Below are 27182 nucleotides of genomic sequence, written 5' to 3'. Positions count from 1 at the left end.
ACAGGGGTAAAAATATCTACTGTAACCCCGTCTTGTTTTAGGGATATGAAAACTAATGAATGCATCTTAATGGATATGTTTCCCTTCAAACATACGAGCTCTTCAACAAGAGAAAGCAGGTGTTTATGATTCTGTTTAATCACTGCTGACCATTACATAGGTTTTTCTGTTCGAGGGCAGGGAGAAGGGGCTTCTGTTCCCTTTGGACATAAGATAGTGCACTAACAATTATGTACATTCAAACTTGATTATTTTAAATTCATTCTTCAGCTGTACTGTAAATAGGGTACTGCATTGTAGTCTTCATATATGTTTATTACTTTTCTGTAATATTTAAGAGTTGCTTAAAAGTATACAAAATGTACAGTTACTAAAACAGCTAATTTTTTTCCTTCTCTCCCCCTTTGAAAAAAAGGGGCTTCAGTTCCTACACAGGCTAGAACCATAATAAACAATGTATGTGTAATTTGTAACATAAGTATTTCGAATTGTTAGTAACAATCTTGCAGCCTTGTTTCCCAAAGTTCATCTTTTTGATCAGTTCAGTATATTGCACTAATTGTTTTAGGTATTTTCATTATATGAAACCTACCATGTGTCAGATGATTTAATCTATTTAAGTGTTGGACTGTTAGCAGAACTTGTACATTTACAGTGATTCAGGATTAGTAAGGAAAACAGTTCACCAGTGTTTAGTTTTATATGAGGTGCTCAGGTTGGAATAAAGTGGTATAAAAAGCAAGTACTGGCTTTTCTCTTTTTTGACGTGGAAAGTGAACATACATAAACGGTAAAGTATAAGCTAAAATCTGCTTTGACATTTTCTTTATTAAATTCTTAAAAATGATTTGCTTGTTACTGATATATCACCCTAATAATATGGTCCATTGAAGTAATGCCTTTGTGGAGTTGAATAATTAGAACTTTATCTTTTATGCCAGAGCCAGATACTCACTTCCCTTGAGAAGTATCACCATGACGGTAATGTTGTTTCTGGAGCCCGCTGAGAAGGCAGCATTTACAAGTACCTGGCTAATATGCTCGGCTGCACCTTTGTAGAAACTCTTAGTGCATGATTCTTTTTCTTGTTCTCTTGAATCTTTAGACACACCATCTCTACCACTCAATCCAGAAGTTTCTTTCTCCATGTAAGGATCACGATTAGTCACTTCTGGTAGAAATGTTTCTAATTTTTTAGGGTTACTTGTGAAATGTATAGAAAATTTTGGATCTAGCAAAAATTCTTTAAAATTCATAGTTGAAATACCTTCTGTAGATTCAGATTTAGACTGAAACAGTATCTGGGCATTACTTTCTAATTCACTAATCCTTGGTACTTTGATTGGGAAAGTGAGAGACCCTTTGGATGACAAGTATTTGCTTTTTTTGGTAGAACAGTATCTTTCTTTATACATTTGAAATGCTGTTATTGCCATTGCAGTGACTTCCTCCATATCCAGAACTTCCCAAAGTCCACTAGTGGCTAAGATTAGGAATTGACATAAGTTATTTATAGGGACAGAAATAGTTTGAGGTGCTGGAATAATGAATTTTTTCAGTTTGAGATTTCCATGAAATCCAAGTCCTCTTGTAATATTTGTTTTCCCTTCTAGGAGCCCATGTGGTTCATTTGAACTAATTATTGCTCCTTCCTGAAGTACTCGTCTTCTTTCATTTATGTTTTTTGTAGTATGTTCTTTGGTTAGGTAAAAGCCTTTCCCATTTCTGCATAAGAGTGCTTCCACATCACCTAAAAGATCAATTTTTAAAAGTTGATCCAATTGAGATTTATAGAGGCATGTTTTTTATTTATTTGTTTGTTTGTTTGTTTATACATGCACTGGGTACGGTCAGAAGCTCAGGAGGGTGAGAGAATCACTAGAGCCAAAGCAGGGAGCAGAGCAGGCAAAAGGACCGAAGCACAATGCTGAGGGGAGAAGTGGGCGGCAGGAGAGGTCTGCGCGCCATGTGGGACCCTTCTCCGGTGGCCGGGGAGCAGCCGGGGATCGAACCAGCGCCACAGAGGCCGTGGGCAGCTTCGCAACCCAGCGCTCAACAGCTGCGCCACCAGGGAGGCCCAATCCAATTGAGATTTAATAACCAATTGTATCAAAGTATGCTGCTGACTTTATTAATTTTGTGGTTAAGAACATAAAAGGCCATTTTTTTAAAGTTTAAATATGTAACATAGTTTTGGATGAATTATAGTAATTCAGATTTAAAACTGGCAGGTATCACTCACTTTAAACATTTTAGTGTTTAAAATACTGCATTTAGTATTAAAATAATTAATGGATGTTGGAAAATAATTTTATGAAAGCTTTTGGATATTCTTTAATAGCATTAAGAATCAAACTTTTTTATAACTAACATTCCATAGAGCAGACATTCAAAATGTTTCAATAAATGCCTTTTCAATTAACACAAATGTTGATTTTTATTTTAAGTGGAGCTTGACTTTTTTTAATTTTTTTATATCGCTGTTCTTTTTTTTTTTTTGAAAGATTTATTTATACAAGAACTAGGGTACAGATCAGAGGCACAGGAGAGTGAGAGAATTCACCAGAGACACAGCAGGAAGCAGAACAGGCAGACAGACCAAAGACACTGCTGAGGGAAGCACCAGGTGAGGCAGGAGAGGTCTGCAGCGCCATGTGGGTTTCTCACAGGCCAGCTGGGAATCAAACCCACTCTGCAGAGGCTGAGAACAGCTTCACCATGTGGTGCTCAACGTGCCGTTCCACCAGGGAGGCCCCTTGACTTTTTTTTTTATTTAAAGATTTATTTATTTATACAAGCACTGGGTACAGTCAGAAGCACAGGAGGGTGAGAGAATTCACCAGAGCCAGAGCGGGGAACAGAACAGGCAGACTGATGAAAATACACTGCTGAGAGGAGTAGCGGGCGAGTCAGGAGAGGTCTGTCACGCCATGTGGGATCCTCGCCGGTGGCAGGGGATTGAACCAGCGCTGCAGAGGCTGCGGGCTTCGCAGCCCAGCGCTCAACCGCTGTGCCACCAGGGGAAGCCCTCCTTGACAGTTTTTAGCTGGTAAAAGTTATGACAAGCAGGTACGACTGATTGAGAATTAGAGTGCCATGATAAGTTATTGCCAGCCTTAGCGGATTCCTCTAACGTGTGGTTATAAATTAAGTCATATAGCCCTGTGATGACGAAAAAGTATGTATTCATGTATTAAATGAATAATACTCAACCAACTTTAAATTGAACTCTTCAATTGAAAACTGAAATCTTCAAAGTTGATTGCAGTTTGCTCATGATTCCGATGAATCTGTTTCTTGTGCTTCATTGAAATAGTAAGGACACCTAAACACCTGAACTAATAAGTGGATGGTTGTAATGGCCAAAATTTTTTGGTTTTTAAGGGAAAAAAACCTTTTTTTTTAAATTAGTAAAATTTATTTTTCTCAAGTTTTTAGGAATATAATTGTATATTAAGTACAGGCAATCATTTTTCTTTGTGTGGACTCATTTATGAAAGGTTATCCTGAGATGGGGTTAATGATTGAATATTGTACCTTCAAGAATTGAAATTGTTAGAATAAGACAAAAGTTAATTTAGAATACTGTTTTCAAACATGGTGTATTTGGAATCAGCTTTGTTGTTCCAAGAGTTCACGTTTAATCCTCCTTTTTTTTAGGTAAAGAAATTGAGGTTTAAGACTAAAATCCATACAGATGTGGTTGAACAGAAATAGCGTAAGCTGGCGACCTATTAGTGTTGGGCATAGACTGAGCCTGTTGTCTCATTTATATAATGAGAGTTATTAACATGTGCTATTGGTTGGGACTTACAAAATGATGATATATATGTGGAAAATGTTTTAGAAACCTAAGAATTGTATATATGTTCTAAAAACATGACCTCTTATTTCTTTGTAGCTTGTTTCAATAATATATTAACTTGTCTTCTCTGCTGGTCATTCTACTGATACTCTGCAAAAGGTAAATCAGTAAAAAGAATTATTTTTGCTGGATTATAAATTATTAATGTAAATCTGGAAGGTGTTATTGGGATACATAACCCAAAACTGCTTTTACATTAGAAAATTTCTAATTTTCACATGTAAATTGGGGAACATAATTTGACTCATCATTTTCAAATCCTCTGACTTCCTGATTTAAGTGTGGTAATCTAAAACCCATTCAGCAAGAAGTGGTTTTTTCCCTTCTGTATGATTTGAAAAGAATACACATAAGTTATTGTGGAACGGTAGTGAATTATTTGCCTCTACAGAGAACTTGGTAAATGTAACTTTATGCATTACTTGCCAGTTTGTGTTTTTGCTTAACTAGTATTTTTGTTTTTGTCTCTGTACTAGAAATTTAGTGTCATGTAGTTCATTTTACTATTATGAACATCCTTGGGTTCAGCACAGTAAAATTTTCTAGAAGGGCCATTAAATCATAGTTTGAATTTTGTTCTACCATTGACTTGCGGTCTGACTTTAAGGTTTTTAAAATTTCTTTGAAAGTTTTTCATCCTGATAAGATGAGAGATAGTGCCTCATGAGTAACTCGCATTCTTAAACCTGAGTTTAAGAAAAAGTGAAGTGTTCAGTGTTTCATAACTACTCATTTCTATAGCCCAGAAGTAGAGAATAAGATTCAAAACAAACCCCCCCCCCAAAAAAAAAAGATTCAAACCACTGGAAGAATACTAGTGGAACAGACACGAAGAATAATTGGGTGTGCAGAGTTAGCTTTATTTCCTGAAGCAAAGGTTCATATGCTGCCCTCCACAGATGGAGTTGTTGAAGGCATTTAACTGCTTTAAACTGAAAGCTGCAATACAATAGTGAACAAAAATCCTCAAGGAAGATGGGAAATTGGAGGAAGATTGTAAAATAATACTGGCTATGTGCCTGGAGCACTGAAGGAAGGAGTAGCAACTCTTGCCAGTTTTAAGGAAAGATTGACTTTAAAGAAAGATCCCTGTAACCTATGGAGGAAAAGAGAAAATTAAGTGGCGAAAGATGTGATGAAGACCCTCACAAGCAATTTAATGAAGCCGAGCATAAGTAATTCATATTTCTAGACAAAGATAACATTTTCCCATAGTTGGAGAAATTTGTGCTTTTCCCAAAAATGTTAGAATAAAAATGGAACACGGTGACTGGAAGAACAACTTGGGGACATTAATCACGGGGATTAAAAAGGACTGCTCTGAGATGATGCACAAGTCTTTTTAAGATGGTGTGTATAGTCAGATAAAGTGTTTCTTAAACAGAGTTCAGTCCTGCAGTTGCTGGGTTATTTCTAGTGAAGAGAAAGTAGCAGTGTATACTTTAGTGACCTGGAATCCCAGTTTCCCTTAACAGGGAATGAGCAAGATAAAGATTTTTGCAGATAAACTTGAAGATGATAGGAAAGTTTTAAGAATGGGAGGAGAGGGCCTCCCTGGTGGCACAAGGGGTTAAGCACCACGCTATGAAGCAATCCGCAGCCCCTGCAGCATGAGTTCCATCCCCAGCCGGCCAGGGAGCAACCCACATGGTGCAGCAGACCTCTCCTGTCTAGCCCACTGCTCCTCTCAGCAATGTACTTAGGTCAATCTGCCTGTTCTGGTCCCCACTCTGTCTCTGGTGAATCCTTTCACACACACAAACCCCTTGCATCTCTGGCCTGCTGTACCCCAGCTCTTGTATGCATAAATAAATAAATCTTAAAAAAAAAGACTGGGGGGAGAGCCAGTTTATAAGAAAAGGAAACATACCTAGAATCATTGAGTACTCTGGGAATAAAAGATGGCTTGTTTAGAAGATCATGGGGAAATGGACTTGAAAGCCTGACACTTACTTGAATCCCAACTTTGTGACCTTTATTAACCTCTATAATACTGTAACACCTGCAGTGCCATTATTTTGTCAAGATTGTGAGGATTTAAGAAGGTAGTTTAAAAAGTAGACAATTGATAGAGGTTATTTAATTTTGCATTCCATGAGAGGGGAAATAGGCAGAGTGGTTATCCAAAAGAAATTTGAATATAAAAGAAGTATGCCCAAAATGGAAGTATAGTAGAAACGCATGTAAGTGATGTTATCCAAAGATGAGCTATATCCAGCTTTCAGGACTTTAATTTTGGCAGCAGAGGTTGAATCTAAGCATTCATGGAGACCAGATTTATCACTGCCTTCTGATGATTAATATGAAAACTTTACTGATTGGAGCTAGTTTTCTTAGGATATTCAAAGAATCCCTTTGTTTTCATGTACACCTGGAACTTAACAGTATTTTATATATATCTGTCTCGAATATATTTGAGTCCCCAAAATGGAGAGACCATGCTTCCTTTTTTTCTAATGGAAGGAATTTATTGGCATGTGACTGCAATGTCCATTCTCCACTTCGATCTAAACATGGTTTTCTACTTCTCCCTGTGTGTGTGTCTTCTCTGTCTCTTACAAAGATAATCTGCCTTGGATTTAGGAACAATTTGAATAATCCAGGGTGATCTTAACACCCTCCCTCAATTTTAGCAAGGTAAGACCTTATTGTGGGCCATTTAGATGAATTCACATCGTACACCGCATCCTTTCTAACTTCCCCTAAATTAAACTTTTAGGGGAAATTAACAATGAAATAAATACTATATGCAAGAAGCAGTAGATAGCAGAAATAGCTCAGTAAAGAGATTAGATACTAGATTATCGGGCATACAAAAAAGTATAGAAATATGTTTTTTAAAAGTTAAGCATTTGTAATTACCTGCATGGAGCAAGAAACCATAAAATGACCAAAATTTGTTTTAAATAACAAAGGGATTATTTGACCATCCGAAGAAAACTAGCTCAAATCAGTAAAATTTTCATATTAATCAACAGAAGGCAGCTAACTCTCGAAAGATTTGGGAAATGAAAGAGCTGAAACATGAAAAATTAGTGAACTGGGAGAGCTAGGTGAAGAAATTGTCCAAATACAGCACAAAAGAATGGGGAAAGTCATACTAATGCTGGAGAAGGTCTAATGTAATTGTAGTCAGAACTCCAGAATGTGACATAGGCAACACTGGAAAAAAGAATGGCTGGCATCAGTTCACAAAGTCAAAAAGTCCAAAATATGTAGAAGCTTAAAATTCCACTTGGGGCTACATCATGGTGAAGTAATGCAATGTCATAGACAAAGAATATGTTAAAAGCAGCCAAAAAAGAAAAAAACTGGGTACTGTCTTTTTAGCAACACAATAGAAGCCAGAAGAGAGAAGAATGATTCAAAATGTCTGGGAGTCCTTGTATTGCTGATGGATATTGCTAATGGTGATTAACTTCAGAGCATGATTAATCAAGCATAAGGGAAGCAAGGTAGGGCACATAAATTTTTCTTTTATTAAACACGACGGGATGTAAGGATCTCTGAAAAATTCCTCAATAAAAGCAAAAAGAGGGCCTCCCTGGTGGCACAGCGGTTGAGCGCTGGGTTGCGAAGCTGCCCGCAGCCTCTGCAGTGCCAGTTCGATCCCTGGCTGCTCCCCGGCCACTGGAGGAGGGTCCCACATGGCTCGCAGACCTCTCCTGCCGCCCGCTGCTCACCTCAGCAGTGTACTTCGGTCCTTCTGCCTGCTCTGCTCCCTGCTCTGGCTCTGGTGAATTCTCTCACCCTCCCGCGCTTCTGACTATGCCCAGCGCTTGTATAAATAGATAAATAAATCTTCGGAAAAAAAAGAAAAAAATAACAAATAAAAGCAAAAAGAACACTAGCAAAAGTTATTTAAACTTTTCAGAATGCTAGAAATTGACCAAAATTCTTACAAACATTTACAAAGCTAAGGTAGGTAAAAATAGAAGGGTTTGTGGTCTTGTAACTTGACCTACTCCCAACCACTTCAGCTCTGAGGTAACTTTGAAAACCAACAACTTTGTAATTGTGCTAGCTGTGAAAAGCAAGTCAGTCTCTACAAAAGGATGACTTTGAATCTTTTTAATAATAATAAAAACAATCCATTCCAGAGAATTGTCGCTATTCAGACTGTTTTGCAACTCCCTGGAAATAAAGGCTCCCTTCTTAAGCCTTGGGTTTATTTCACCTGGCTCAGAGATTACCCTGTGCAAATAATTTTGTCCCTCAGGGTGTTTGTCAAAAACAATCCACAGCAATTATTTAAAATCACAGCTGCCTGAGGCATGAAAGCATTTGGGACTAACTTGAGGTTCACCAAAAAAATGTATAAGAAAAAGCTGAAGAATGAGCGTTCACAGAGGATTTTGAAAGGTTTAGGACATTTCCTATTTTCTTGGGAAAACAGGAAGTGTGCACATACAGTCTGTACCTATGCCCTAGACCTTAAGAGGCCCCATTTTCTCACGAATGATCTTGAGGCTCAACCCAGGCTGGAAATAAAGCTGAGGCAGTGTTGCAAACTGACATTTCTCATAAGACATGCCTCAACAAAGAATCTCTGCGCAAAGGCAGACTTAACTAGTTCAAGGCATTTAAGGGAAGCTTCCAGTCATTGGCTGACCCTTAAGATAACCAGACAGAGACTTCGTGTGTGCACATGTAACAGAATAAGGGCTTACAGAATTAGTTCAGGACAATCATACGCCAAACAGTGGCAAACTAAGAGGTGGAGGACATGTGTCATTTAAATACCCACTTTTAAACAACAATTTAAGATAAACATGAAAATAAAATCCACACACAGGAAAAAAGTGCAAAAGTGCCCCAAGGAAGTCCACACGTTGGACTTGACTCTTTTTTGAAGAATGAGACTTATGATCCACTGATAGAGAATACTGAAAACTACAACAAACTAGAGATTTTGGTGTTCAAAAGTATAACACAAGTGAAAAGTTCACTAAAGCAAACCAAGCATCAGGTTTTAATGGACAAAAGAGTGAGAAAACGACAAATTGGTAAATTGTGGTTGTCCAGTCTAAAGAATAGAAATGAAAAAAGGGAACAGAGACCCGTGAGATACCTCCCCCCAAGTCAATCAGCGTACACAGTGTGAGTCCAATCAGAAGAAAAGGAAGTGAACAAAGAATATTTGAGAAATAATAGCTGAAAACTCCCCAAATTACAGGAAAAAAAAACTCTACGTTCCAGAAACTTAATCTTCAAGTAAGAAAAACTAAATGTCATCAGTACTGGGCCTCCCTGGTGGCACAAGGGGTTGAGCACTGCACTATGAGGCGGTCCACAGCCTCTGCAGCATGGTTTCGATCCCCGGCTAGCCAGGGAGCTACCCACATGGCGAGGCAGATCTTTCCTGACTCACCTGCTGCTCCCTTCAGTGGTGTGCTTGCATTTGATCTGCCTGTTCTGTTCCCCACTCTGTCTCTGGTGGATTCTCTCACCCCCCTGCATGTCTGGCCTGTGCCCCAGCTCTGGTATGCAAAAATAAATAGATCTTTTAAAAAAATGTCGTCAGTACTTTAACACATCATTGTCAAAATTTCATAAAACAAGGGAAAAACCTTGAAAGTACTATGAGAAAAGTGATTCATCACATACAAGGGGAATCATGGAGGCTACATGGCCAATATGTGAAGACATCCTGGAAATACAAAACTCCTTTTCAACATGAAGGAACACATTTCTAGATAAAGACAGCTTATTCATCACAAGCAGACTTTGCCAGGCATAAAAAAAGCTAAAAGGAAACCATCAGACTGAAATGGAAACACTAAATAGTAACTAGTATCCACCAAAGAAAGGTAAGTATATACAAAAATATAAAACAGTAAAAATGCATTTAATGTATAATGCTTTTCTTCTGATTTAGAAGAAAATACATCAAACAATTATGAAATATTGTAGGTTTGTAATTATATGAAGTACAAAAACAGGGAAGTAAATAGAGCTATGTTGGAGCAAGGATGTTACATCTTCTGAAATTAAGTGGTTGTTTAGACCTGGAGAAACGGGAGGATAGACTGCTGATTGTTAATGGAACTGGGTTTCTTTTTTAGATGACAATGGTGTTCTGAAATTGAATCTGGTGATATTTGCATGTATCTGAATATACTAAAAATCATTCAGCTGTACACTTTTGCAGGGTGAATTACGTACTTTGTGAATTGCATCAATAAAGCTTTTAAAAATAAAAGCACTGGGGAAATAAAAGGAATCAAGTAAGAATCCCTTAATATTTATAAGAAGCGAGGTTAAATCTGTGGCTTGGCATAAGGGGAAAAGTGTAATTATATATTCTGCATAAATACATTTGTTGTTATCCTATGAGAGCCATTGAAGTAAAATAAGAGAGCACCAAGAGAAATTATAAAATGCAATATAAATGTGAAATACTAAGAACAAAAAATACCAAGGATCTCTCTTTAGAAGTATCTTTTTCCACATGCACAAATTCAACGTTTATTCAATGGCTTCGTCATTGCACTCATGGTTCATTAAAATGTTTCATTTTAAAATGAGGTTCTTTTTTTAAATTTTAGAGTCGTGATATTTTACAAATTTTAAACAAGAATGAATTTTTCTGGTATAATTGGTCTTGTTTTATAAAATACAAAATGTACTCTTGGTAAATTTGTACAAAAGTTTATTTTTGTGATCCATTTAAATTTTCAGGAGCACTTTTGTACATAAACCAAGACCTTTCTTTCACAAGTTGTATTTTTTTTTTTCCCTGCTTATATTAAAATGAGAGATGCCTAAATGAAAACAGTTTAACACAATTAGGTAAGCCTGGAAATTAAATCTAAAAATATTTGACCTGGAGATTAGAACCAATTAAACAGCAGGAAGCCTGGACATAGTGAATCATAGTAAACTAGACATTTAATGATAGTGTCTACTTATTAAATAGCTGATAATGCCTCCTTTAATTTTACAAGAAACATGATATCTGATATTTTCTAATGAGATCCCAAGTCCAAGAATATGGGTGAGTACCGGACTGGTCTGAAGTGAGAAAACTCTCCCTGAAAAAGGCCTCTTTTGCAGAGCTTTGGAACCTCTGCATAGAGCCTGAGAAATAACCAAGACACCAAAGAATTGGCATTGCTTGGTTTTTTGGTATTGCTCAATCTGAATTTCTCCTCATTTCAGGTTCAGAATCAGAGCTAAATCAGAAATAGGCTGAATTTCAGGGACTTGGACATCTTAACAGTTTGTGTTTACCTGGCCCATGTTCTGAGCCATGTTTGTCACAAAGTCCCACTTGGAGGCCGCCTCCTCCAGCTCTGAAGCAATCCTGTTCCCAGGCAGGTAGCATGATAGAGCGGGCTTAAAAGCACCAATTCCTATTACCTCTGAAATCTTGAACAAATTTTCTCTCGTCTCTGAGTTTCCATTTTTTCATCTGCAAGATGGGGTTATCAATACTGATAGGGTTTGGGGTGTAGAGGATAAAATGGTTAAAGGCACAAACTTAATAAGTGGTAAGTCCTAGAAATCTAATGGGCAGTATAGGAAATTTAGAGACTGATAGTGTATTATAATCATCAAATTTGCTGAGACTAAAACTTACTTATTCCCACCACTAATAAGAATTATGTAACATCATAGAGGTGCTAATTATCACTACAATGGTGATCATATTACAATAAATTAATCAAATTAACATGTACACATTAAACTAGCACAGTTACGTGTCAAATATTTTTACAAATCAACACTTAGTATCATTAGATATCAGTGTAATTGTAAGACTTAAGTGAGAAACAACTGTTCAATATAATAATTCTATCTGAAACATCTTGTGAAAGGTCACATGGAACTCAGGTTTAGCTTTGCTAAAACTGTTTTACCTCTGGACTGGCCTCCACTTTGACAAGTATTGTCAAATATATTAGCACTGACAGTTAACAAGAATTGCTTCCTGAAGTAGAACAAACGGAAAGCTGCCAAATTTTTGGAGAATAAGAAAATACATGGTCATAAAGCTAAGACATGAACTAGCATTTTCTCTCAGATGAAATTGGTGCTTCTTGACCAGTGAGCACAAGAGACTACCAGTTTGAGCAGTGATACTAAGAGTACTCAAAGAACTTGCCAGTCTCCTGACAGGGAAGTTCAGGAGAACTTGAAAAACATTAGAAAATGTTTTTCAATTTACTTACTAAGATCTAAACAAATTTAACATATTTATTTGCTTTGCCTTTATGAACAACTATATGTCATGGTAGTTAAATCATCATCAAAACTACTGCTTGTGATTGCTATCTCTAATTCCGTAAGATCCTATATTAAGCAAGTATGTTAAATGAATAAAATTAAGAATTTCCTTTCCTGTAGTTTCACTGTGACCAGGACTTGATTTACTAATTAAGAAAAAATAATTTTTATGTTTTGGTCACATTATTTTATATATGTGCATCCCTGAAAAATAACTACAATCATTTTTGTACCTGCAATCTGCATTTAAGCTGTAGTTATTGATAGTTTCTTCAGTTGGTCAGTGAAATTTCTAGGCATTACATTAATATATCACTAAATAACAGACCACTAAATACTTCTGGAAGCCTGACAAGTTTTGCTGCCAGGAATAAAAAATGGTAAATGTAACCTGGCACTATTCAGGGTACATACCAGTGTTTGCAATGTGCAGTACTCCTACTCCAGAAATTAATTGTGATGTCTTCTGAGAAGGGAAGGTCTGTGCCAAACCACCGAGGTCATGCGTGCTTCTCAAATTTTTCTTGTCGCTGAAACTTCCACTCCGGCTTTCCAGCATACAAGCAACTGCAGAACAGCCACTCCACTGAACCCTGGATTCTTCTTTCCTTCCAAGACGTAAAAGCCTATCCATTCTCCAAAATGCTTTTGCAAAGGCTTTGTGTATATCCTCATATTCACACTCCATTGCTTTTACTTTTTTCTTTGTGGAGAAGAAATCTTCTATAGCTGTGTAATCTTCCCTAAACACTGTGCAAAAGGAATCGATTACATTTTGTTCTTCAGGGGTCATTTGGTAGGAAGGATCACGTGTGGAAAGTTGATGGAGAAATAAAATTGGGAGTTCCCTTGATGTCAGGTCTGCAGCGGAGGCACCATCATACCCCGCAAACAAACCAAAAAAACACACATCGGGTTTATTGCCAAATTTCCTAACTACTGTGAATTTATCATTCATCTCAGCTCTCCATGTAGAATTCCTGTCATTACAAACGGCTATGCTTTTAATTAATATATGGTAGAGTTTTTTAGAATATATGTAGCGCTTGTGGATGTTATCAATAATCTTATAGTATGCTGGCAAGTGTTTCTTCAAAACTAGTTCAAATGCATGATTAACACTCGCTAAGGTTTTTTCAGAGTATGTAAGAGATGTTAAGAGGTTGGTGATTGTAATCTGTCTTTGAGCAACCATTGCTTCCTGCGTGGGTTTCTTTTTACCCAGCCACTGAAAACCCAGTGTGGCCATAGCTTCATGTAGCTTTTTATGGAAGAAAATTTCAGAAAGGCCAATTTCATGCTGGCAGATGGAACAGGGAAATGTGACTTTATCTTTGACCTGCTCACTAAGGTCTTCAGTGTTGGTATATGATCGCCTCTGCCTTCTTAAACGCTTTCTTCTCCTTGGAGGTGGGAGTTCATCATCAGAAGTAAGTGAAGACTTTTGCATATACTGTCCCCTTGTTTTCAAAATCACTCTGCAAATAGGATGAAAGATATTTAGGTGCCAGGAATAATGCAATAAAAATATCTTTAACTCCTTATCTTCAACCAGCCTCTTATGCTTTGACTGGAATTAAGTATTCTGATGCATCTTTTTGTGATTCTCCCTAAAACACACAGTAACTGCTCAATACTTAGTAATTTACCTGTGTGTGCCTCAATGTAGTTGGACAAAACTTCCACAAAGTCAAAGACATCTAAAAATAAATACTGAGAGAAATTAGCACAATGTTACAGCAATGTAAAGGTATATGCTTGAGACATGGGAATATGATTTCAAATATGAGTGTAATTATTTTTGTACTCCATTTTGTCTTGTTTAAAGCACTTGTCCTAATTAAAGAGTTCTTTTAAAAATGAGGGAGACCAAAACTAAGCAGAATAACGAAAAGAACTAATAGGACAGAATTTTTTTTTTAAAATCAATTTTTTTTAATATTAAATTTTATTTTTATATTCCCCCATACAATTGCAAACGCCCCATTCTGACCCCAATCCTTCCCCTCCCGCCCCCCACCCCCCAAAAAGTGTCTCTGGTTCATAGTTTTTTGTTGATTTTGATTTTCACGGACAGAATTTTTTTTTAAGACTACAATGGAAAGGAAAGGTATAGACTGAGGAAAGGAAAGATGTGTAACTGGATGATAAGTTTCTAGAAAGCGGGCACCTTTCTTTCAGAAGTATCTGGTACAGTACATGAGGTCATTTTATCCACAGATCTTTAGGGCATGGGTCTCAGCAAGGGCCTATGGGAATATCAGAGACCTGAAATAATATACTTAGGTTATAAAATATTTTTAAACCTGAAAAGTCAAAGTTGGTAGTTCTAAGTGTTTAGGAAAACTAGTTAAATTCAATTTAGTTCATATATAAATTGTAGTTGATATGGGTACATTTAATGTGTTAGATGTAATAAGAAGTGGGGCCTAAAACAATGTGAATACCCAGAGTCCTTAGAGACTCAAAACTTCCCAGACGTAATAGGTATTCAAGAATGTTGATGATTCTTGTAATAAGAAATAAACCCATTTTGTCATAATGACAAAATAACAACAATATGTTAGCATAATCATTATTTAAGGTTCAATACAGGATACAAAATAGAAATAAAAGAATGTTCTTATACCCTACCCCTCTCTCAATTCCAAAATCCCAGTCCAGTGGGAATCAATACCTTGTTATTTATCTTTCCAAATATATATTATATATATTTATATGTACATGTTTATTTTAAAAAAAATATATATATATATATTTCTGAGATGTAAGTGGGGTCATATTTTTCAGACCATTCTAGAAACTGCCATTTTCACACATTATTATGTCATGGCCTCTTATTGAAAGTTTAAATATGGAGAGACAACATAGACTTTGGATCTAAAAGGAAGCCTTCAGTTACTATTTGACAGTAGTCAAATTATATAATTTCTGTGAGTATTTTCTTATCTGTAAAGTTAACAGGCTTGTTTTTAGCATCAAATGAGATAAATGGTGATTTAATTGGCAATAAGGTACATTAAAAAATACCTTGGGCTTCTCTGGTGGCACAGTGGGTTGAGTGCAGTGCTGTGAAGCTGTCCGCAGCCTCTACAGCGCCGGCTAGATTCCGGGCCGGCCAGGGAGAATCCCACATAGCGCGGTAGACCTCTCCTGCCGCCCACTGCTCCCCTCAGCAGTGTACTTCGGTCCTTCTGCCTGCTCTGCTCCCTGCTCTGGCTCTGGTGAATTCTCTCACCCTCCCGCTTTTCTGACTGTACCCAGTGCTTGTATAAATAAATAAATAAATGAAAAATAAAAATAAAAATTTCCACTTCATAAATCCTCCCAGTCTTCTCAATGTATTGCCAAGTCCCGGCTTTGACCACCAGTAGATTTTTATTTCTTAAATGGAAAATTATAAAATTACATAAAAATAGAATAATATAATGAGCCCCAGTACCCATCACCAACTTCAACAATTTACCAACATTTTTCAAATTTTAAGAGAATTTTTTAAGATTAATAAATTGTCTATCTTCTGTACACATCATGATTGACTAACTACCATTATTTTTTTTTTAAAACTCTTCTTTCATCCATGTTTTCAATCTCTTTGCTTGATTAGTTTTACTGGTATTGTAAAGCAAATCCCAAAATTATATCACTTTCACCCATAACTACTTCAGATTCGTTAGCAAATTTAATCAGCAACCATTCACGTTTTCAATACCTATAATAAATAGACCAGGTACTATGTATGGTGCTAAAGATGATAGACGACAAATCTTGTGCCCTGCTCTTGAAGATATGAGGGGAGGAATCTGAAAAGCCATCCATATGCTCATACAAAGGATTAAGCTGAACAGATGGGGTTTAGACAGAGCGCCATTACAGTACCCAACCAGAGACTAACCCTTTAGCTGAGATTGGCATCATGAGCACTGAGAAACTGACCTAGAAAAACTCAACCGTTGGGAGAGATCCGCAATTCAAGGCAAATCCAAGCAGGTAGAAGGAAGAAGAGGATCAAGCAAAGGAAATGGACACTTAATAGTAAGTATGTCAGTTCTTTTGACCAAAATATTTATCAAATATTTTTGTCATTACTTGGTAATAGTCATATAAAAGGTAGTTTTTTCTGAGGCCTAATGAGCTGTTGGAACACTACTTAAGGCACCCTAATACTGATTTGACCTAGAATCGAACCCTTATATCAGAACTTTGTTTTTCTATATATAAGGGGTAGCCACAATATAGCTCCCTCTGGGAATGATTCTTCGAATGTAATATGTCATTTGTTTGTTCATTCATCCTCTCAACAAATACTTGATTGTCTACAATATTCAAGGTGGTGTTTTATTTGCTGGGGATATAGCAGTGAATAAAACAGGCATATATCCTGATGTGCAAGGTAATACGGGAAAAATGAACATATATCAGGTAAAGATTAGTACTATGAAGAATATAGACAAATAAGAGTGTAGGGAGGTGCAGAAATCTTCTTTTGTATCAAGATTCAGAGGGATCTATCACTCATCAATGCCCGTAGTCTAAAGGAAGCCAAGGGGAAGAAAAAGAGGGCCTCCCTGGTGGCGTGAGGGATTAAGTACAGCACTATGAAGCTATCCGCAGCCTCTGCAACAGGGAGGTGACACACATGGCGCAGCAGACCTGTCCTGTCTCACCTGCTGCTCCCCTCAGCAGTGTATTTCAGTAGCTCTGCCTGTTCTGTTCCCCACTCTGTCTCTGGAGAATCCTCTCAATCCCCGCCCCTCACCCACACCTCTGGCCTGTACCCCAGTTCTTGTATGCATAAATAAATCTTTTAAAAAAAAAAAGATTACTGCAGATAACAATTGTTCATTGGCTAGATTTGTTATCCAATAGATATAAAGAAAATTTACCTTAATGCATTCCTTTCCATAGTCCTTTGGAATTGTTACCTTCCTTAGCCCTCTCTCTACCACCATTCCCAGCTTCTGTTGCTCCAAATTAGGTAGCAGTGATGATGACCGTTGATAGGTGGTGCCAGTGGAGATGGTGGTGGTGGGCCTTCCGCTGACTTGATGGCAGAGCTCTGTGTGGAATGTTTACTACATCACCCGGCACCTCAGCAGGAACCCACTTCATGATTCTGAAAGATTGTGAAGCAATAAGGTCCCAACTGGAAAGAAGGAAGGAACTTGTCTGTGAGAACTGAAAGAACTTTTTTTTTTAAAGATTTATTTTTATACAAGAGCTGGCGTACAGGCCAGAGGCGCGGGAGGGTGAGAGGATTCACCAGAGACAGAGTGGGGAACAGAACAGGCAGATGGACTGAAGGCACTGCTGAGGGGAGCAGCAGGCGAGGCAGGAGAGGTCTGCCATGCCATGTGGGACTCTCCCTGGCCAGCAGGGAATCAGACCCGCACTGCAGAGGCTGCAGACAGCTTCACAGCTCTGTGCTCAACCCACTGCGCCACCAGGGAGGCCCCTGAAAGAAATTTTATGCCTGTATGATAGGATAAGAAAAAGATAAGAGTAGTGGTTATCACGTAAAGTTTTTCCCCTTGTAAGTCACTTTCAATATAGTGATTCCAGGAGGTTATCCTTAGTTCAGGGATGTAGTGCCATCCCACCCGGGAGCAGAGATGCTCGGCTGTCTCTCCAGAGCAACCCCTCCTATCGGTCTTTGGAGTCTACCACTCCGTTTTACTCTCCCTAGTCACTGCCTGAAAGTTATAAACCTTGTTTGTAATGTACTTTTGATTCCTGAGCCTGCTTCCTTCCTGAACAGTTGTCTTTAGTTCCTAGGTTCCTAATCCACAATGGCACTCCACTCTCCCACTCCAGGCTGGATTAGAACAAGAGTCCTTGAGTAGCATGTTCACATATTAGAAGAGTTTGGACAAGCTTGACTGTCTGCTGGACATCTCCATGGAACTACAGCACAGTCAACACAAAGTCAACATGTCCAAAACTCACTACCTTTCCTCCAAACCCCTTGGTTTGGATAGAAACTGTTTTTCTCAGAATCCATTTCCCTGTGTGGTTCCAGGTGAGAGTTGTCCAAGAAAAGGATTTGCATGAGATGGAGGATCTACATCTGAATGTCATCATAGTTCAATGAGATGACTGACAAATGCACAATAGGTTCTAGCTTGTCCTTGCTCTGCTCTGTCTGCAGCTCCAGCCCCAGATGACAGGTCCTGCTAACCAACAGCAGCTGCAGGTCCATCAGCAGACATCTTCCTGTGGACCTACAAAGGCCAGTGCTTACTCTAGACTTCTCTCAGCCTCCCCTTTCTGGTCCTACTTTGGTGGCTGGACACTCTTAGTTTTTCAGACACACTGGTTGGGATTTCTTTGGTCTTCAATTCTCAGATATTCAGCCATCCAGTTCCTCCCATAAACATGTAAAGTCTGATTTCAACAATGAATTCTTTATTCCATGACTCCTTGGGTTCAGTTTTATCAATTGAACCCCTGCTGATCACCACCACCCTGTCTTCCCATTCCAGATATATATCAAATTGATCAGCAAGGCCTTCAGATCTCTCTCTTCAATACCCCTTTACTCAACCTGCTATTACAATGTGCAGGATACCAAAATATTTTGCCGGGATCATTGTACCAGCTGCTAGCTACACTAACATCTCCAGTCTGGCGCCTGCCGTTTGGAATGGACAGGGGTGATTCAACTGCCTTGACCTTGTTGTTGGCATAAATTCCTTCATGTGTTTGACAAGGTGTCTTTGTCTGCTGGTAACTTCTCTAGCCTCAGTTCTCATCATTACCCCTGTCCCAAGTGAAAAGTGTATAGAGGGCTTCCCTGGTTACACAAGGGGTTAAGCACAGCACTATGAAGCAATCCACAGCCTTTGCTACTTGAGTTCAATCCCCGGCTGGCCAGGGAGCAACCCACATGGCGCAGCAGACCTCTCCTGTCTCACCCGCTGCTCCCCTGAGCGGTGTATTTCAGTCCATCTGCCTGTTCTATTCCCCACTCTGTTGCTGGTGAATCCTCTCACCCCCTCCCCCCACGCATCTCTGGCCTGTACCCCAACTCTTGTATGCATAAATAAATAAATTTTGAGAAAAAAAAGTGTGTAGATCCACTAGAGGAACCTTTGCCAGTTTGGTAGGAAATAGTATTTGTTAGTTTCAATCTGAATTTGTTATTATTTGATTGCTTTTCAATTCACCCTAGGTGCAGGCATTGTGTATTCATTTCCAGCTGCTGTTTCATCTCCATGTCCCTAAAACATGGGAAAAGGTCTCCTTCAAGCGAGCACCGAGTCTCCTGTAGGCTCCAGCATTCTGGGGTGAGGCCCGGCATCTTGTGGGGTGGCTGTGATACTCCTATCTCACCTCCATAAGCAGCTCTCAGGTAGGGTGGTGATTAGGGCCATGGAAAAACTGCCTTACAGTGTTAACTGATGCTTTCATGACAACTTTCACCCAGAGATACATAGGGCCTCTCTGGTGGTTCTGGGGTTAAAGACAGCTCTATCACGCTATCTCCAGCCACTGCAGCATGAGTTCAATCCCTGGCCAGCCAGGGAACTAACCCACATGGCACAATAGACCACCTTTGTCTTGCCTGCTGCTCCCCTCAGCAGTGTATTGCAGTACATCTGCCTGTTCCGCTCCCTACTCTCTCTGGTAAATCCTCTCACCCCCACCCCGCCGCACCTCTGGCTTACACCCCAGTTCTTGTGTGCATAAATAAATAAATCTTTTAAAAGATGCAAAAATAGAGATAGAGAAAACATTCAGGAGCATATTCCTGGAATACTTCCCAAGGGGGAAGATGGGTATCTCTATATGCGTTTTCACTGACTTGTTTTCTTCCAAAGTATATTTATTGTCTATTAATTCTGTCTATCTGTGAGCTGGTACATATTTTATTTTTGTCATTTGTTTTACTAACAAATAGAGCATGCTATATATTTATTCATTAGATGGCCATTTAGAGCATTCTACTTTTTAAAATATTCAAACAATACAGAAGTATATAGAAGAAAAGTAGAGGTCTCTCCGCAACATAACCACTGCCAAAATCAGGCATGTATTGTTTCACACTGCTTTCTCTGTATTTTCATAAGTCCATGAACTATGGAGACATAATCTATTTTTTTAAATTAAGGTCTGATTTCCTTAATAGCACAAATTCTAAATGTATAGCTTGTTGAATTGATATAAAAGAATATACTTGTAGACTCCGCTAAGTCTTGTTTTCTATATTTTAAAAAATAACTTTGCAATATAATTATAAAATTACTTGATAAATATTTTCTATTACTAGTATGGGGTAGGGATTTTCCAAGTCAATATTTATCAACCTGTTCCATTTTTTTTTAACTGCTATAATATACCCCATAGTAAGTATAAATGATAAAATTATGGAAATGATTGTTTTGCTATAACTATGAACATTATAGCGAACAAGAACATACCTACAAGAACATACAAGCAGGGCTTTTTGTGCAGAGGCTGGTGGTTGGTGGATGTGCAAACCACAGAAAGTCTGAGAGGTGGAGGGGAATTTGCAAAGGGTTAGGATCAGGCAGGTGGGACTCAAATCCCAGCTTGTTGCTTACTTGCTGGTGCTTTTAGATTATTTAGCCAGTTCAGGGCAAAGTTTTGTCAGCTGTGAAATAGAAATAATAATAGCACCTCTGCTGGGTTGGTGTGAAATGAGAAACGTCTATCAAATGCTGAGCAAGCATTGTGTACAGAATAGAGGCACAATAAGCAACTGTTGTTATCATTAATATTAGCCTAGTAATATTACCTCGTATGCACACATTCCACACCATATTCTCACATATGTTTCCATTAGGATGTCTTCCCCTGGTTTGCTTTCAGCCATTTCTTTCTATTCAGCTTTAGCTCTCCAAATGCCTACATTTATCATAACCCCCAGCTCAATATCACTCTTACCTGTATACACACTCCCACAAATATGTATACACACACACACTAGAACATTTAAAAACCAACTTTGAGGGCCTCTCTGGTGGTGCAGGGGGTTAAGATGCAACCTATGGAGCTATCCTCAGCCACTGCAACATGAGTTCAATCCCCAGCCAGCCAGGGAGCTACCCACATGGCGTGGCAGACCTCTTCTGGCTCACCCACTGCTCCCCTCAGCAGTATATTTCAGTCAGTCTGCCTATTCTATTTCCCACTCTGTCTCTGGTAAATCCTCTCACCCCCCCCACCCCCCGCCAATACCTCTGACCTGTATCTCAGTTCTTGTATAAATAAATCTTTAAAAACAACCAAAAAAATCCCTACCAATAACAACTTCTGCCAGAAATTCATATTCATAAAATATGAATAAAACAGAATAAAGGCAAATACCCACCTTGTCTTGGGATGGGAAAACACTGGTTAAATAGTACCATAAAAGTACAGAAAGCAAACTATCCCCTGGTAGAACATACAACAGATATTATTGGCAAAATATTTAAATCCAAAATGTATGCTGTTATAAGTAATTTGATACAATAAATCAATAATAGAAAGACAAATATTCCTTTGCCTCCAAAAGCCAAAAAGTGTTATTTTTCTTAAGGACATATGATTAACTAGTAAACATGAAATATGCTCTACCTCAATAATTACCAGAAAGATGCAAGTTTCAATCTACCATATTGGCAAAATCCAAATGTCTGACCATCCCAAATGTTGTTAAGGATGTGGGGCCATAAGAATTCTTAAAGACTAAGCTACCTGTGAAAAGAAAAATGGACACATTCATTTTATAAAACAAGCTCACCGTCCCTCCTAAGCTGAGGATTCATCCATCCCAACAGTTTGTGAAATGTGCCATGAGGGCCTCACTGGTCTGCCACCTGTTATTTTTTTTTAATTTTTATTTATTTATGCATACAAGAATAGAGGTTAAGGCCAGAGGTGTGGGGAGTGAGAGGACTCACCAAAGATAGATTGGGAGTAGAACAGGCAGATTTATTAAAATACACTAGTGAGGGAAGCAGCAGGCGAGACAGGAGAGGTCTGCTGCACCATGTGGGTCTGCTCCCTGGCTAGGGATTGAACTCAAGCCACAGTGGCTAGTGATAGCTTGATAGTACTGAGACTAACCCCTACGCCATCAGGGAGGCCTGCCACCTGCTTCTGTGTAGCCTCCAAACTAAGACTGTTTTTTATATTTTTTAAATAGATGAAACAAATAAGAAGCATATATTATGATACATAAAATGTATTCAAAATTCGGGGCCTCCCTGGTGGTGCAAGGGGTTAAGCATCGCAATATGAAGCAATCTGCAGCCTCTGCAACATGGGTTCAATCCCTGGCCGTCCAGGGAGTAACCCACATGGTGCAGCAGACCTCTCCTTTCTCGCCCGCTGCTCCCCTCAGCAGTATACTTTGGTCAATCTGCCTGTTCTGTTCCCCACTATGTCTCTGGTGGATCCTCTTAACCCCCCTACCCCCACATCTCTGGCCTGTACCCCAGCTCTTGTATGCATAAATAAATAAATCTTAAAACAAATCAGTATTCATAAAATTATATCAGAACACAACCAGGCTCATTCTTGTACAGATAATCTATAACTACTTCTATAGCCCCACCAGAGCAGAATAAATTGCTGAAACCAAGATCACAGGGCCCACGGAGCTACCACATTTGCTGCCTGACCCTTTCCAGAAAGATTTGCCAAACTTTGTCTGATCCTGTGCCTTAATAAGTCCATTTTAAGTTATTTACTCTCTAGAAAGTATTGTGTGTGTTCACCATCAGATGCACATTGGAGCAGTTGTCTTAATATAGTTAGTAATAATGAAAAAACTGGAAATAACCCAAATTCTTGTCAACAAGAGTACATTAGTCATCTAGTGTCATCGAGTAAGCTACCACAGACTTAGTAGTTTAAAACAATACATATTATCTTACAATTTCTGTGGGTGAGGAGTGTGGGTGATTTACATGCGTTCTCTGCAAGGCCATAATCAAATATTGGCCAAGGTTAGGTTCTCATCTGGAATTTCAGCTTGTGGGGAAGAAACACTTTCAAGTTAGCACAAGGTCAGTGACAAAATTCATTTCCTTGGGGCCTCCCTGGTGGCCTAGGGGTTAATCTCAGCATTATCACCTCTATAGCCTGGCCAGTTTATCCCTGGCCAGGGAGCTAACCCGGCACAGCATATATGGCACAGCAGGCCTCTCCTGTCTTGCCAGCTACTCCCCTTAACAGTGTATTTCAGTAAACCCGCCTGTTCTGCTCCCCACTCTGTCTCTGGCCTATATCCAGTTCTTCTATTAAAAAAAAAAAATGGAATTGAGGACTTCCTCAATGCTGAATACCTGTTGGATACATTATCCTTCCTAATAGTGCTATTCCATTTTGCATACATTTAAAATGTTTCTTTTTGTATATTCATTATTTTAAAAATGAATAAAGTGTCATGTTTATAATGCTCAAAAACAAGTGTTAGGGCCTCCCCGGTGGCACAGCGGTTGAGCACTGGGTTGCGAAGCTGCCCGCAGCCTCTGCAGCACCAGTTCGATCCCCGGCCGCCAGAGAGTGTCCCACATGGCGTGCAGACCTCTCCTGCCACCCGCTGCTCCCCTCAGCAGTGTACTTCATCAGTCTGCCTGCTCTGCTCTCCCCTCTGGCTCTGGTGAATTCTCTCACCCTCCTGTGCTTCTGACTGTGCCCAGTGCTTGTATAAATAAATAAACAAATAAATCTTTAAAAAAAAAAAACAAACAAGTGTTAGGCTTACTAAAGGAGTTGTAAATACAGTGACATACTATAAAACATAAAAACCATCCATATTTGTTTAGAAAGTGTCTACTAAATATTGTTTCATGAAGAACACAGATGCAGAGCAGCATAAATAGGACGAGTCCATTTATATGGAATTCTACAGATGTACAAAGACAGCCAGAAAGGTGTTACCCAAGTGCTATTATCAGCTTTAGCTTTCAGCTTTCTGTTCCATTTTGGCTGTGTGAGATTGAGCACCTATAGGAGTAGGACTAGACATGAAGGGAATGGCAGGTGTCTGCTTGAGGAACTCGGTGTCATGGGACAATAGATACACAGATGCATAACTGGATACTACCAAGGTCAGAGCTGTGTGCAAGGAGTATTTCTTACCATTGCACCGATATTGTCTCACACCCACCCAAACACCCATACAAAGAGACACTATTAACCCATTTTATAGACAAGGACACTGAAGGTCTGCAAAAATGAGTTAACCTGCCTGAAACGCATTGTTGGAATCAAGCTCAAGGGTGTTGAAGGGCCACAGGGGTGATTTCTGTCATCCCAGGAACAGAGGTAACATCAATTCCTGTTGGAAGAAGGACACAGATTCATTTTGCTTACAGAAGTGGGATACCCATTTTTTTTTTTTAACTTTCAAAGTTCCAATATATTCCCCAGTCCTTTCTCTCATTTTCAATCTTCTTGCCTTCCTCCCACTGGAATAAATTCTTCACTTTGTCACTCTCCCAACTCAAGGTCAATCAAATACATGCAACTCAATGGAAAAACGGCCAGAAAATACTCAAAGTCGGCCCCTGTAGCCGGCAGCCTTTGTTCAGCTTAATACCGCCTGTCAAATTCAGGTTTCCTAGATCTCCCACAACTATGATTGTAAAAGTCGGGGCGGCAGCACCAGCCCGTGTGCAAGAGTTATATTTAGTATGTAGTCCTTTCGGAGCTGTCTCTTTGGATATCACAGAGATTCTGGTACAGGCTGTTACTGTCTGAGGGCTTCTGGGCCTGTGGCAGAGAAAATGGAGTGGGTGGTTTGCTGACAGTTTTTATAAATACCCCAGTATTTATTTAATGGCAGAAACACACAGAGAGAACACACAGAGCATTAGAGGCAAGAACACAGCTTAGTTCCATTCATCCTCTGGGCCCAGGACCAAACCCTTGGAGCTTGTTCTGAGGATCTACCTCAGGAGCCAGCTGCAGCCCTGTGTCTGGGGAAGTCACCTGCCTGCCTGCTGGAGGAGGAAGGAAGGAAGGAACAGGGAACAATGAGGCCCTTGTTAAAAGCCAAGTTTTTTTGTTTGGTTTGGTTTTGGTTGTTTTAAGTTTATTTTCTAATCATGTCACTTCGCGGCTTAAGCCCTTTCGGTAGCTCCCACTGCTTCTAGGATAAAGGTCAGAAATGCCGATAGGACAGATCCTTTGCAACCTCATTGCTCCGCATTTTCCCTTGCCTGAAAGTTTCTCAAACAAGTCTACTCTCTGCCTGCCAAACCCTCCACCTCCAGTGTTTTTCCTTCCACTTATTTAATTCAATCTTAGTTTCGCAACCAATACATCAACTCTAGAAGACGACATTAAAATCATCAGAAAGGTGCTTCCTGATGTCTCTGATGAATTTTCCATCCTTGTCAATGCCTTCACAATTCCTTATACTTCACTTTATTCAAAGTCTGAGGATGTAGCCAGTCTTACCTGGCTTGCCATTTTAGCCTCAGCCAATGCACAGATTTATAGTAAATATGTCTGCTAGGTAGGAAGAGTTCCACCAATTTGTGTTAAATAAATAAATGAGCAAATAAAATCACTGACCACTTTCATATTTCATTTTTATAAAGGGAATAAGAAAGATCTCAATTCTTCCCCCTCTTCTTCAATTTTTAGCAGTGCCTTAGTGTGAAGATACATATCCCAGAAGCTAATTAACAGTAGAATGAAAAGAAAAAAAAAAAAACAGTAGAATGAAAAGAAAGGAGAGTGAAGGAAGTGTCAAAAAGTGTTAGATTCTACTGGGAAATTGGCCACCAAGCAGACTTATCCTCTACAACGGTTCTGTACTATATGGTAGCCACTAGACATGTGTGCTGTTTAAACTCGTGGGCCTCCCTGGTGGCACAGGGGTTGAAGACACAGCGCTATGAAGCTATCAGCAGCCACTGCAGCATAAGTTCGATCCCCAGCCAGCGAGCTAATCCACATGGCACAGCAGACCTCTCCTGTCTAGCCCGCTGCTCCCCTTCAGCAGTTTATTTCAGTCAGTCTGCTTGTTCTGCTCCCCACTCTGTCTCTGGTGAATCCTCTCACCCCCCACACCTCTAGCCTTACACCCCCGTTCTCATATACATCATAAATATTTTTTTTTTAAAAATCCAAGCCAGTAAAAAAATAAATAGCAGTCAAATTTCAGTCCCCCCCACGTCACTAGTCACATTGTATATGCTTAGTGGCCACATGTGGCCAGTAGCTACCATACTGGAGAGTACACCAAGGTGGAATATTTCCATTACTGCAGAAAGTTATATTGACTGGTATTGTCCTAGGATGAAAAATATCCCCTTATGCACAGAAAACAGGATTTTCAACAGGATGAAAGCAGCTCATCCAATTTCCCTTCTGCATTCAAATTAGGAGGGGAGCCGGGAACACTGTATTTTTACAGTTGTTGTTCATCTGAACAGGACCACTAAGTGTTTCCACTAGCATTGTTATGAAGATCAAGTCACAACACATGTTCAGGCCCTTTGTCAGTTCTCAGTAAATGACACCATTATTGGCTGAAAGTTAAAGTGGTAAAGAGCAGGAGAGACTCTGGTGCAAGTTACTTATAGAGGATCTCAAGTTCCTCATTTCTAACATGGAAAATGCCACGGGACGAGGCAAATGCTATTAACAGACTAAATGCCCATTGATAGAGAAAACATCAAATAATTTTTGTGTACTCATTCAGTGGACATTATGTTGCCACTAAAAAAGCATCTGTTCCATATGTACTGATAGGAAAAAATGTCAACAATATTGTTAAGTGAAAAAGCAAATTACAGGGGCCTCCCTGGTGGCGCAAGGGGTTAAGCGTCAGCACTATGAAGCAATCCGCAGCCACTACAGCAAGAGTTCGATCCCCAGCCAGGGAGGTGACCCACATGGTGCAGCAGACCTCTCCTGACTCGCCCGCTGTATTTCAATAGATCTGCCTGTTCTGCTCCCCGCTCTGTCTCTGGTGAATCCTGTCACCCCTCACAGTTCTGGCCTGTACCCCAGTTCTTGTATGCATAAATAAATAAATCTTAAAAAAAAAATTATAGAACAGTGACTGCAATCTGAGAATACATAAAATATAACCAGCTTGTTTTTTGACCCACAGTGG

The 27182-nt window shown here is 39.2% G+C and overlaps 1 protein-coding gene across 1 annotated transcript; it reads right to left on the bottom strand.

The window, feature by feature from the left end:
• Window positions 1-932: 932 nt before the first annotated feature.
• PP2D1 (protein phosphatase 2C like domain containing 1) lies at window positions 933-13627 on the bottom strand (the record flags this gene model as incomplete). Its single annotated transcript, XM_084247810.1, has 2 exons — window positions 12509-13627; window positions 933-1750 (listed from the first exon to the last, which is right to left on the bottom strand). The coding sequence occupies exons 1-2, from the start codon at window positions 13542-13544 to the stop codon at window positions 933-935; spliced, it is 1854 nt and encodes a 617-aa protein (XP_084103936.1). The 5' UTR covers window positions 13545-13627.
• Window positions 13628-27182: the final 13555 nt, after the last annotated feature.

This window comes from Talpa europaea, assembly GCF_964194135.1.
Source record: "Talpa europaea genome assembly, chromosome: 11".
NCBI classification, from domain to species: Eukaryota; Metazoa; Chordata; class Mammalia; order Eulipotyphla; family Talpidae; genus Talpa; species Talpa europaea.
This window is presented reverse-complemented; position numbering and strand designations above follow the sequence as displayed.